The 14,479-nt window shown below is 34.4% G+C and overlaps 1 protein-coding gene across 3 annotated transcripts in view; it reads right to left on the bottom strand.

The window, feature by feature from the left end:
• The window catches only part of Ncam2 (neural cell adhesion molecule 2), a 464,091-nt gene that overhangs the window by 7,970 nt on the left and 441,642 nt on the right, over positions 1–14,479 (bottom strand). For all 3 annotated transcript variants that reach the window (XM_045149438.1, XM_045149439.1, XM_004654373.2), the window contains one exon: positions 7,383–7,587. In XM_045149438.1, coding sequence (XP_045005373.1) covers positions 7,383–7,587 — 205 coding nt within the window. The remainder of the gene's footprint in view (positions 1–7,382; positions 7,588–14,479) is intronic.

The raw sequence follows: 14,479 nt of genomic DNA, 5'->3' as shown, positions 1-14,479 counted from the left end.
ACATTACAGGCACCACACATACTCAATTTGGTAACAATAGTAATACTTAATGCTGAAGTCAATGTTGAAACAATATAAACAAAAGCTACAAACAGAAGAAGTAAATACTTCCATAATGACCCAGAGATTAACAGACATAGAGATGCTGAGACTTTAAGACGCTTTTGCACAGTTAGTTAACTTTTAGTTTCCTTGACTTTTTTGTATTGATCTCCTATTTTTCATGTACTTAATTGTACTCAAATATATATTATTTTCTTATTCTTACTTTAAATTTAATTTCTTCATTTTCCTTATTTACCTTTAATTTTATTTAATATATAATTATATATATATAATTTCATATATAATTGTATATCATATATATATGTGTATGTGTGTGTGTGTGTGTGTGTGTGTATATAATATATATAATTTGAGATAAAAAGAAGCCCATAAAGAAAGAATGAGCACTCCAAGGCCTCTAGCCATTGCAAATGAACTCCAGATGCGTGTGCCACCTGTACACCTGTCTTACACAAGTATTGGGGAATTAAATATAGGTCCATAGGCTCTATAGAGAAGTGCCTTAATTGCTATGCCATCTCCAGCCCTCTTTTATATTTTAAATATTTAAAATATTCTATAGTGAAAAATCTTCGCTTTGCCCTACCTTTATTCCAATCTACATTTTTTTCTAAATTGCAGCATATTTTCATTTTGTTTTAAAATTTATAAATCTATGTTTTGCGGTGTTCTTTAACCTATGTAGTATTTAGAAGTATGCTTTGGAATGTTTTACAACATCCTCTCTCATTGTCTTCCCTCCTTTTGTTCCCTGTGTGTGTTGGGGGGGTGTTGTGAATGCTGTATGCTTGCACATGTATACATTTGCACATACACAGGCATTTGTATAGACCCCAGAGGAGAAGGTCATGCATCCTCCTCTTCTTACACATCCCTATGCTTCCTTGAGACCCATTCTCTTCATTGAAGAGGAGCTGCCATTTTATTTTTCTGGCTGACTGGCTCACAGTGAGCCCCAGTGATTCTCTAGTCTCTGGTTCCTTTGAGACTGAGGTTATAAAGGTGTTTGGCCAAACACAGCTGTTTACACGGGTATTGGGAATTGAACTCATTATGAATCAAAACCTCTCAGGCCCTTCTGATTGCTTGGCAAGCATTCTTACCCACGGAACCTTCTCCCCATCTGTTCTTTCTTTTATTCATTTCCAGTTTAATTCTACTATTTCTCAGAGCAGAGATTGACTCCCGCTTCCAAAAATTCTCAATAGATAGCATATCTTACTGAGCGTGAGAAAGGATATATTATGCAGTTTTTAAATAATGTCCTGTTGGTGATTAGTACTTTAAAGTTCTACTTTGTGTTTACAACTTTAATTTTCCCACTTTCTTAATTTTTAGTTGTATTTATATTTTTCCATCATTTTTTTTCTTTCTGATTATTAGAGGTGACCATTCCTGATAGAAGGGTATTAGTATTGAGCTTGCCAAGTACAACAGATTCATATATATACATATATACATATATATATATATTTTTTTTTTTTCTCTATAGGATCAACTGGAAACATCAAGCACTTCTATTACCTTTTACCTCATATATTTTGGTGATCTGTTGTTAAGTACATGCCCATTTAATGAATAGGATATACATGATTTAACTCAACCTTTAAGACACAGTACTGGTTCATTGATTATTAGTAGAAATATTTTGTAATAACAAACTTTTCCTATTTCCTCATCCTCATCTGTGCCATTGTTGATGGTTGATATTTTGTATTGATTATTGTAGCTTGAATATTCAGAGAACCTGACCAAAGAGCACATAATTATGAGGACTTCATGTGATTTGCTCTCCACTGATTATTTTTGTCATTTTGACTTGTCAATATTGAGACTCCAGAAACCTTTCTATCACATTTCATAGTCCTGCACTCTAACAAAGGCTTACACGGAGTATCTGCTTGCAGGTATCTTCTCTGGAAAGTTATGACACTGGTCTGTCTTTTGAGGCATTACTTTTCCTATTATCTTACAAGCAGCCCATTTTCAGCTTGCTGAGTTTATGACTTGTTATAAAGTAGAGGCAGTTTCTAAGCTCCTTGTAGGAACATCTGGAAGCATGAAGTAGCTATTGAAGTTTTCTATCTGGACTACCTGACAATTCATTTGTGATATTTCATATATGTTTAATTTTCAGTATTCAAAAGAGGTTATCCATTGTCTTATAAAAATCATTTTCAAAATCTTAAGTAGGTTCTAAAGAAAACATCGATCACTCCCATTCCTGAATATACACACCAGTTAATCACATACTAAATGTCAGTTAATTCATCTTTTTCCTTCATAACTTAGTTTCTCGTGCCTCTATTATTTAAATCTGACTAGAGGGCTGGAGAGATGGTATAGTGGTTAAGCACTTGCCTGTGAAGCCTGAGAACCCTGGTTCGAGGCTCCATTCCCCAGGACCCATGTTAGCCAGATGTACAAGGGGACACATGTGTCTGGAGTTCATTTGCAGAGGCTGAAGGCCCTGGCGCGCCCATTCTCTCTCTCTATCTGCCTCTTTCTCTCTGTCTCTATTGCTCTCAAATAAATAAATAAAAATATACGAAAAATTTTAAAAAGTCTGACTAGATTTTTTTCACATAGGACTTATAATAGAAAATTTATTAATTTATTAAACTTTGTAAACAGAAAGCATTTCCTGCCAGAATAGATGTGTGCTGAGTGTAAAGGCTGGGGAGGCTTCCTCTTTACTTATAATGCAGAATTAGAATACACCTAGATTACACAGACCTTTAGAAAGCATTTTGACATAAATCAACGCTTTGGAGACTTAAAGTAAATAAATAAATAAATAAATAAATAAATAAATAAATAATTCCATAAAATTGAATAGATTAGGCATGTTTTTAAGAGAATCTCTGATAATGCAAAATGGAATTTGTTTGAATTAAAAGTAGCCCAATGATTTCTTTAAAAACTTGTGTTGTGCTATTTGAATGATATTATTCTTCATTTCTCTTTGTGTTCATAATTAATTCCATAATAACTCAAATGGTATGTTTATTATTATTGGGCTTTGAATTACGTTAATATAATGTTGTAGTTTTTTATAATGTGAATGGACTAGTCTCTGCAAATACCAAATACCCAATATCATTATCAAATAAGTTGCAGCCTAATTCTTAGATATTTTGTACATTTATATAATCCCATTTTGCAGAAGAGGGGGTGGAAAGAATGTCAGAGCCACATGTTGGGTCATGATATGCAGACACATTTATCCTACCCATAACTGTGGGCTAACTCCAGAATGCATGACCCATATACCTCAACAAGGAGGGGACAGGGGGAGGGGGTAGGACATGGATGACCCTTACAATAGTACCAAATTGACTGTGTACAAAACTAATTAATTTAAAAAAAGTTATTTTCCAAAGCAAAGGAAATTATCTAAAATTGGATGATAGATTACAGGCATGGGATTGTTGGGCCTTGAGAGGCACGGACATGAGGCCTGGTGGAATTTCCTAAGCCTAGCAAAAGTTTGGCGACCTGTCTCTAGCCAGCTATGACTCAGCAAGATGCCTATTGGCCTCTGGCCTGCTACTTCCACATAGAAAGTTAGAGTTCTCTTCAGGGCTTAGAACCAATCATGCTACTGTCCCTCCCTCCTGAGATCCCCGCCCTCATTCTCAACACTATATAAACACCTGATTATTATAATAAAGCGAGTTCCTGCTTTGAAGAGACTCCCAGCTAGGTGGTGTGTTCCTGGTGGTGGACACTCCCACCTCCTCCTCAACCCCTTGGGAGGAACCAGCGGGCCTGGTCCTTTCACAGCACTACCTGCCAGGGGAACCCATCATGGGATAAGTGTGTGTTTTCATGTTTCCCATTTTTTTTTAATTAACCTCAGCAGGATATCTTAAGAGCTGAGCTCATGGACAGATTGATATGTCATCACATCAAATCAAAGTAAAGCAGACCTTCCTTGAATTGCTTGTCACTCTCCCTCGTCATAGTCAAGAACAAACACAAATGTCCTTTTTTCTCAGTTCTGCCTTCCCTTTACACTAAAATAAAATTAATAAGTAAGTAGTTAACACCACCCAAGTTGCATATTGAATCTACCATTCTTTTTAACCTTTTTGAAAGAGGATTTTTCTCTTCACTCCAGAACTTCCTAGAACTAATTGCCAACTTCCTGCCTCAGCCTTCTAAGTACTGGGATTACAAATGTGAGCCATCACACCCAGTTCGAATCTAGACATTCACATACTTACAAGAATACCATCGTGGGCCAGAAGAGCATCATTTTGCTTTTGTAATGTCGCAGTATCCTCTCTCCTATATCCTTGATTCTAAATATGACATCTAAAACTTCTAGCACTCTAAACCACCCTTCATTCAGTAGCTAAAGTAATCTTCAGTAGTCCCTTAGAGTTATATACCAGAGTATTCTCATTCCCTCTTTTACACAAGAAGAAAATATTTTGTTCCCTAGATACTTCAATACATTTCCATGAGACATTCATACCCGTATTTATGTTTCATGATGCTGAATTTGTTTGTCCTTGGCTGTAGAAATCTCATAACACACAGCTTTTGTGACAGTGTGTCACCTGATAGAATGTTCACCTCCTGACTGATTTCTCTCTGGTCCTTTGTACTTGCCCTTGAGCTGAACTCTCCTGAGAGGTATGTAGCCACCCAGTCTTCAATAACAGGAATATTTCTATTTTCTAATTTTTCCATGTTTATCCTTACTTTACATTTTCAATTTTAATGCTATTAACTGTCTTTATGTATTAGAATCTTAAAATGTTGGGCTGGAGAGATGGCTTAGCAGTTAAGTGCTTGCCTACGAAGCCTAAGGACCCCAGTTCGAGGCTCGATTCCCCAAGACCCACGTTAGCCAGATGCACAAGGGGGAACACGCATCTGGAGTTTGTTTGCAGTGGCTGGAAGCCCTGGCGCGCCCATTCTCTCTCTCTCTCTCTGTCTGCCTCTTTCTCTCTCTGTCACTTTCAAATAAATAAATTAAAAAAAATGTTAATGAAGTTCTTTATTTTCTTAACTTGTTTCCAGGCTCCATAATAGTACCTTCTCCAAAGTCTATATTTCATGACTATATGCTCAGTGAGCAAACAAGAATGACAGTATATGAATTTATGCCTTTCAAAGTAATCATCACACATACACACATATACACATAAGCACAGGATTATATAACATAAATTACATAACTTCATGTAATTATAATATCATTTATTCAATGAATTTTATTATGTACTTCTATATTTAAAAAAAAATGTGAGCTTATTGATCTGTTCATACATCAAACCAAAAACTGAAATGTGTTTTGTAGAAGAAAGCCAGAGAAGTGGATAAGTCAATCCCATTGTATTTACCATATTTGTCATTAATATTTCACCCAAGCATGCAGGGGAACCTCACTTATCCTTGCTCTGTACTTTTGATGTCCATAGCAGATTACAAGTTATTTGGAGAAAATGAAGATAATCTTAAACTTAATATGCTCATTTCCCATACCATTAAATCAAAATATATGTGAAATTGAATTCAAAAGAAATTGTTACACCAACTCCCCATATATATACAGACTCATAAATAATAAACAATAGTCATTATGTTTTCTCACTTGGAAAGTTGTGTTTGTGTACTGTAAGTGGTGAATATGAGCTAAAATGTGTGTGATAATGGGTTGTAGGCAGAAATAATTTGTAACATTAATTGTCCAGTGATAGCATTGTAATGGATAACTTTGTATTAGAGTAAGGAAATTGGTCATTTGTCATCAGTGCTATTAACTGCCCAAGTCAAGGGTTACCACTGGTTTTGTCCTCAACATGAATGGACTTTTATTTTGACATGTATGCATGTCAATGAAGATGTGCACATATGTGGTATCCTATATTTGAAAGACTGAATTGACTTTAAACTTCATTAGTAAGAAACCTGGATATTTAAAATCAGAGAGGAAAAAAATAACCCAGAGCCCCTCCTATTTGTACATCTGATGTACAATGAATATGACAATGCTATCACTGAGGAAACTAGTATTTTCAACCAAAGGTACCATTGTCTTAACATAATTAAAAATAAAACAATAGAAAACTGCCTGGACTCCTAACTCAAGTGGATTGTATGCTGAAATACAAAACATAAAATGTATAACAGATATTAGTGGGTAATATAGAACAAATCTTTAGTGACATTATAGTCAAAGATTCAAAAGAGGATAAAAATGAACAATTAATCATGGCCAAAAACCAGTAGCAATGGACATAAGCTCTGGGAAGGAGCCTATTATTGTGGTTATGTAAAAAAGATGACATACCAAACTGTCTTCTAAATGGTGATATTCATTCCCACAAATTAGTATTGTTTGGAGCTTCCATCACAAGTGTTCCTTACTGCAATGAAAGAGGCTGATACAGAGATTCATAGCTAAAGAAAGTGCAGACTAATGTGTTCTCAGCTTCAAACAGCGAAGTAAGCCACCCCCTCTATGGCTCAGAGAACCTTGACAAAGAGGGAGTGGACCAAATGCAATAATAGGAGGGTGAGAAGACCTCCTGTATACTATATGGCCAGTACACGCATGAACTCACAAGAGCTATGGTTACCACAAGACCGAGCCTGTCAATACATTACTATTGATGGGAGAAGGATGCAAACATATGAAAACGGCTGATGAGGATTGTATTTATTGATACAATACTTACACAAAACAGTAACAATTTTTTTTTTGTTGTTGTTGTTTTTTCAAGGTAGGGTTTCACTCTGGCTGAGGCTGACCTGGAATTTACTATGTAATCTCAGTGTGGCCTCGAACTCCAGGTGATCCTCCTACCTCTGCCTCCCAAGTACTGGGATTAAAGAAAGCCGTGCACCATCACGCTGGGCTAACAATTACAATTATAGTGTATTGTTAGAAGTAATAGGAGTCCTTGTTTTGAGGATAAATAAGAATAGTAAAGAAACCTTAAATCACAACGTCCTTGATAATATCTTTGAATCTGAGCATGTTCCATTTATGAGAATTCAGTAAGCTAAGTAGCTTTTATAGCTATATTTTTTCCACAAGTATAATAACATAAAGATAACAACAATAATCATAAAGGTATAAATTGATATGTATATATGTATGTATTTATACACAAACATATATGTGTAATTATACTTATATAAAACACATACATGCATATATATGCAAACAACATGTGTGTGTGTGTGTGTGTGTGTGAATATGTGTATATATATATATATATGTGTATATATATATATATATGTATATATATATGTATATACATATACATTTGCATACATTCAGATATAATACTTACAGGTATGCAGCTTTTCCTTCTTCAAGTTCTTTACTTTTCCCACTGGAGCCACTTTTCTTGCCACACATTCTCCTGGTGATACACATCAATAACCCACACTGTCGAATGAAGAAGCAGCTAACATCTGTTACCACAAGGATTAGCAACAGTGCAGCAACTCCCAGGCCGATGATGGCTCCAAGCCCAAGACCATTAAAAAGTGTGTCTTTAAAAAAAAGAAAAATGGCATAATAAAATCTACAAACCCTACAAGCACCCTGTAATTATTTGAAAAAAAAATAATCTGTAATAAGACACATCTTCAAATAAAAAGAATAGGTAAATGTATTAGTGACTGGAACACTTCAAATTATTTATTATTGGAAACTTTTTTCTGGTTGGCAATGCAAAATTAACCACTTGAAAGTTAAATATTTGAACAATTTGTCAAATTTTCTGTGGAAGGAAGTGTAAGTTTAACTTTCATTTTCAGTGTAGTTGTAGATTCCCTGTGGAGAAGAAAATGAATAGTATCATATTCCAAATTTATCAGAAAGTCACAATGTTCAAATGAAAACATGGTAAATATCCTTCTGGAGAAGTATTATGTAAGTGTAAGCATACAATATATGGTATTATTTTAGCTTTGAGATTAAATTTGCAAATTGACTGCTCCAAGCACTTTGACAGAGAACAGATTTTAAAATTCCTATCTGTGAATAATTTTGCAATCAACATTCTAGAAACAGTGGTTTGCTTGTAGGTTCCCTTTTCAATTTACTTTCTATCTTATGATTCATTTAGTGTGCATAAGTATGCTGATATGTGTATGAAGGTGGAGGCCAGAGGGCAACTTCAGCCTCTGTCTCCTCTCTGTCTGTCTTCTTTTGATAGAGTGTCCCTTATTTCTGATGCCAGATGCCAAATTCTCCTGGTTCCACCTCCCATAACTGGAGGTACTTTGAGATTACAGATCCATATGCTGCTTGTCTCAGGGCTATACATGGGTACTGAGGAAGACCAAACTCATGTTGGCAAGCATGCTTGCAAGCAAGCACTGTTCCCTGCTGAGATAGTTCCCCAGTGTACTTACTTTTTTCTAAGTTTTTTATTTATTTATTTTATTTATTTATTTATGTTTTTACAGATAAGAGGTTTTGCTAATAGTAATGATTCTTACAATCTTTATGATGATATTTTAAGAAGATATCAATATATGGGAGCCAATTGAGGTTGAAGGAAATCCTAAATACCATGAATAATTTGTTTGTAAAGAGGTAATTGGAATATCTCATGTGCCATGTATTTACAAATTATCAAGAAAAATTATACAACTATAGTAGTATAGGTAGGAACATAGAAATGGAAATAAATGTAATTGAACTGATGACAAGGCGTTAAAGAAGATGTGATAATTTTATAGAAATTCACCATTATTCATCACTTACAGGTTTTAAGAATTTTCTTAACATTATAAAATTTTAATTATTTTTTGCAAAGGTAAGTTGCATTTTAAATACTTTTATTTATTTATTTGCAAGCAGAGAGAGATAGAGAGAGAAGATACAGCCAGAAGGAATAGCCATGCCAGGGTCTTCAGCCACAGCTAATGAACTCCAGATACATATGTCACTTTGTCCATCTGGCTTTATGTGGGAATCAAATCAGGGTTTGTAGGCAAGCACCTAACTGCTCAGCCATGTCAGTCCCAGGTGATTTTTCTACAAATTAAATGATCACATTGTAATTGATACAAAACAAAAATAAGTATTACCAGTAGAATTTATTTTATTCCTTAGTGCCTAAAATATCAGTGAGAAAACATTTTTCAAATGTAAATCTTTAAATTTATTTTTAATATTTTAACAATTACTTGAAGAACTATTGATTGAAAGGGAATAAGGAGAAATGGTATTACCCTATATCAAAAGTTAACAAATTGACATTGAATATTTTACACTTGTTAAAACTGTTATCATATATTGAAAACTAAATAAGCCCCATGTTTATATTTACTGTTTGCATGAAATGTATATGATGTCAATGTTTGCAATAATTCTAGGAGCTTGCAGATTGAGAAAACTTTATTTTTTTGTTATATTATGCCCTGTCTCTTTATGTAATCAACTTCCTCCTGTAATGGAACACACACATACTAATGTAACTCCATGAAATAAACAATGAAACTAGATTACATACTGACCTAGCAAAGGATTTTCACATACAAGCTAAGTATAATTTGAATTATACCTTATAACATTTTTTAAATTAATCTTTTCCATTGTAGTTCTGAAAAGTATTTATACATGTGGCTTATACTCTAATTTTTATGATAAATACATGAATCAGGCATAGTGTTATAAGATCATTAAAAATAGGAAAACTGGACTCTCTCCTGGCTTCAGTTTTGAAGCCAGGAGAGAGTCAGTCCCCAGACAGTCAGCGTGTCTAGTGCCAGAAGGCGCTACATAGGCGACTGGGGGAAATGACCAAGATCTGTCCAAGCAACACATTGTTTAACCTAATTAGCAACAAATAACCGGATGTGATGCCCACACAAGTGCAATAGTGGTACACATCCATGGTGAGGAATCAATTGCTCTTGATTTGGCTAACTGATCCACTCAGTGGTACTAGACCCATAGCTGGAGCTGGGAAACAAGTCAGAACCATACCCAAACACAAGCCCACTCTACAATATCAAGCTACCATCAATCACGGGGTATAAGAGGGCCTAATCCTATCATACTGTCTATCAAAAAAGTAAGTGTTATCTCAATTTTCCGGGTGCTAACTTACTCTCTGTTGGAGAATCTGCTTCTCTTTTCCAGATAGAAGCAGATCCTAAGCAGAGAGCTGCCCCAACATACCTCAAAAGGGGCCCAACTGAAACTAAGGACAATTGGTGAAACAAGCAAGGGTGATGTTTTCCTGTGAACCGGATACCAGCACAAAGGGGAAGGAGACCAACGCAGAGAAAAATCAACTCCTACCAAATCAGAGAGCCAGAGCCTCAGAGGCCCCCAACACCTCAGCACTGAAGCAGACCAAAAATGAACCCAACATGGCTCAGGGAAATTTTGCGGAAGAGGGGGCGGAAAGAATGTCAGAGTCACATGTTGGGTCATGATTTGCAGAGACATTTATCATACCAATAACTGGGGGCTAACTCCACAATGCAGGACCCATTTTCATTAACAAGGAGGGTCTAATGGGAGGGAGTAGATCACAGATGAGCCTAAATAATGGTACCAAACTGCCTGTATTTACTGAAAAGAAAACTAATAAATTAAATTTAAAAAAAATTCAACACACACACACACAAAAATAGGAAAACTGATGTCCAAAGGGATAATTGACCCTATTTTAAAAATAATTTTAAAAAATTTAAACTGTAAAAGTGAAGAACTATATTACTCAAGATTTCATATTTTATATGTGTTAGAATCAATATTTTGCATTGGATCTCACCATCATATAATGAAATATAACAGGAATAATATATAGTTGATAATTCAGGTATGTAACATACTTATTTAAAATTTATTTATGAGAGAAAGAGAGAGAGACAGAGAGAGAGAGAGAGAGAGAGAGAGAGAGAGGGAGAGAGAGAGAGAATGAAAGAATTGCATGGGTGGGGGACTCTTGCTACTGAAAATAAAATCTATGTGCATGAGCCACTTTGTGCATCTGGCATTATGTGGGTCATTGTGGAACTGAACCTGGGCCTTTAGGTTTTGTAATCAAGCACTCCTTTAGTCATTCAGACATCTCCCCAGCCCTATATAACATTTTTAAAAATTCAGTATTTATTAAGGCTTTCATGAATTTAAGTCAATATATACAAGTTAAATATGAGAATATAAATCATACAATTTAAAATAGTTTTATTTATTTGTTTGCATGGAGAGAGAGAGAGGGAAATGTGTGTGTACCAGGGCCTCTTGCCAATGCAAACAAACTCCAGATGCTTGTGCCATTTTGTGTCTCTGGCATTACATGGATACAGGGGAATCAATCCTGAGCCAGCAAGAAAATACCTTTAACCAATGAGCCTCTCTCTCTTTCTCCCTCTCTTTCTCTCTCTCTCTCCATATATATATATATATATATATATATATATATATATATGTATGTATGTATGTATGTATGTATAAATTTGTTTTTCAAGGTAGTGTCTCACTCAAGCCCAGGTTGACCTGGAATTCACTCTGTAGTCACTGGAGGCCTTGAACACATAGTGATCCTTTGACCTCCTTAGTGCTGGGATTAAAGGTGTGCACTACTATGTCTATCCCCTTATATAATATTTTTGATTTAAGCTTCCTTTATACTAATCATTGTGTTTTATTCATATTAAAAGGAAAATTTCACGTTAAAATAAAATAAATCATCTAAGCATAACATTTTAAGCTTCTCTATTTGCTTCATATTTAATTTTTTGAAGGAAACAAGAGAAACAGTCTGCCAGTCTGTGTAATTTCCCTCTGGACTGCATATGTCTAGATAAAAAGAATGTGGAAATTATATTACTAAAATAAACCTGTCCCCCAGATCTTTATGTTGCTGTATTTTGACTTTTATCTAGTTGTAAAATCAGTGCACTAGAAGAAGAAACATTATCATCAAATGTGTTATGTTCTTTCACAATTCTATGATAGAAAGCATTACTGAAATTGATTTTGCCATAAATTAGATTTCCTTTCAATTAAGTGTGTGTCATTTTTTAAGCAGTTAACAGACAAACTTACTAAAAGTAGCCTTACTGTTGACTACATAGCTTAGTAATTTATTTGACTATTTTTCTAAATGTACATTTAATTTTCCCTGAATAGAGTGAAAGTTCATTCAAGATGTGAAAATCTCTGGCAGGGGCATGGGAATCAAATTCAGAGTGCTAAGTTTCATGTTCATAATTACCCCAGAATGGTAGGATTGTTTCCATGAGAAAATTTCTTTAATCCAGTAAGAATGTTGGTTAAAAGTATGAAACACAATAAGGTAAAAAAAATAATATTGGTTTTCATAATGATATTATACATAACACACTCCATGTTCCTACATAAAAAATAAGTCTTCATATCTTCTGATATGTGTTGTGTTTTCTTGTAATGGTAATTTATTTAAAAATGTCAACTGGAAAATCTGCATATATATATGTATGTATTTATTGTACAGCGAGGATAAAAAACTAAAAATTCAATATATGCTCTCAGAAATCTTATTGTTTGAGGAACAATCATTGAGAATATCTTGGTTTACTTTATAATATTCTGTAGAAATTAATTCAATGCTGTTGAGGTATGTTAACAATATTTTAAATTTAATGAATGTATTAAGTAACCAATTGTTTTGAGGGGTCTGCAAAATATTTTAGGACACGTATGCCATAAAATATACTCAAAAAGTATTATCCTTGTCATTCCTATGGATAATCCAAATGTTCAACAAATTCAGTTTGTAATTTCTCCAGAAATAAAATTAGTGGCCAAATGTTTGAACACATTTTTTTTTAACGTCATACATAGTACTCAAAGAAGCTTAATTATTTCCCTCAGTGAAAATATTCATTCTTAAACATGGAAATAGCCTAATTACTTTCATTTATGAAATTTTAGTAGTTTTCTTTTTACGCTTTGTGTATATGTGGACATATGTACGAAGTATTTGCATTATTGTGTGAGTGACTGTGAGAGGGTGCCTTTCACGTTGTATGTTATGAGATCAGGTGACAACTTTGGATGTTGGCCCTTGTCTTTCACTTTGTTTAAGGCAGTTTCTTATTTATTGTTGCCTAAAAGGCTGGCTGTCCCATGGTCAGCTACCATGTATTCACCCATCTTCATGTCCTATCTTGCATTAGGCACAATGGGATTATAGATATGCTATTGTATCAGGCCTTACCTGCATTCAGGGAATTCAAATTCATGTGGTTAAGCTCAGCTACCAAGTGCTTTTGCAAACTGTACCATCTCTCCAGCCTAAGACTATTTTTTTTTTTATATTGCATTTCATAGTGATTCTAAGTACCCTGATTTATACAGTTTTGAGATTAGTAAAATAAACAAGCTAGTGTCTGTGTTCTTTGTTAAATTTAAACTTTTATATTTAATTTTTTTTTGTTCATTTTTATTTATTTACTTGAGAGTGACAGAGAGAGAAAGAGGCAGACAGAGAGAGAGAGAGAGAGAATGGGCGTGCCAGGGCTTCCAGCCACTGCAAACGAACTCCAGATGTGTGCGCCCCCTTGTGCATCTGGCTAACGTGGGTCCTGAAGAATCGAGCCTCCAACTGGGGTCATTAGACTTCACAGGCAAGCACTTAACTGCTAAGCCATCTCTCCAGCCCTAAACTTTTATATTTAAAAATTTAAGTGACATTCATCATGTACTACAATATTCAATAAATTTTAGCTTTATTGGTGTATTAAGAGTGCAAAAGTGTGGGACAGTGGCAACCCTTTACTCAATGGCAGCTAGAACATTCATGTGGATAGAAATGGTATATTTGTATATATTTGAATTACATGAAGTATTTTGTGACTATTGAGTAAAGTAAAATCTCATTAATACATTTAGTTTTTACAAAGATTAACTGATTGCATTTTCATAAAGTAGAGAAATATACAATATTACTAAGAGTTAACTGGCATTTAGGATTATTATGCACTAATTTAAGTCCATATTTATATATGAAGCCTGATAAGGTTTGTAATACAATTTCATTCATTGGATTCTAAAGAAAGTAATAAATAGTTGTTTATATATCTAAGGGTTTAATGTTAATAAAAAGAGCTTTTGTCAGTGTTGTTACTATCCTTCCTTTGCAGAAATTCCCTTCCAAGGTCATACTTGTTTTTAAAGAAAAATATGTTAATTATACAGATTTCAAAACACATGTCATCTTTAAATATTTCAAAGTTTCTTGTTTTATTTTGTTAGACAAACTTCATTTTTTTTTCTTCAATATAAGGCTCTAGCCCAGGCTGACCTGGAATTCTGAATGTAGTCTCAGAGTGGCCTTGAACTCATGGCAATTCTCCTATCTCTGCCTGCCAAGTACTGACATTAGTGGTGTGCTCTCCCAACCATGACCAAACTACTTTTTTAAAGGATAGC

The sequence above is a fragment of the Jaculus jaculus genome, chromosome 5, assembly GCF_020740685.1.
Source record: "Jaculus jaculus isolate mJacJac1 chromosome 5, mJacJac1.mat.Y.cur, whole genome shotgun sequence".
Lineage (NCBI taxonomy): Eukaryota > Metazoa > Chordata > Mammalia > Rodentia > Dipodidae > Jaculus > Jaculus jaculus.
The sequence above is the reverse complement of the archived record's forward strand: the minus strand, read 5'-3'. Positions and strand labels throughout refer to the sequence as shown.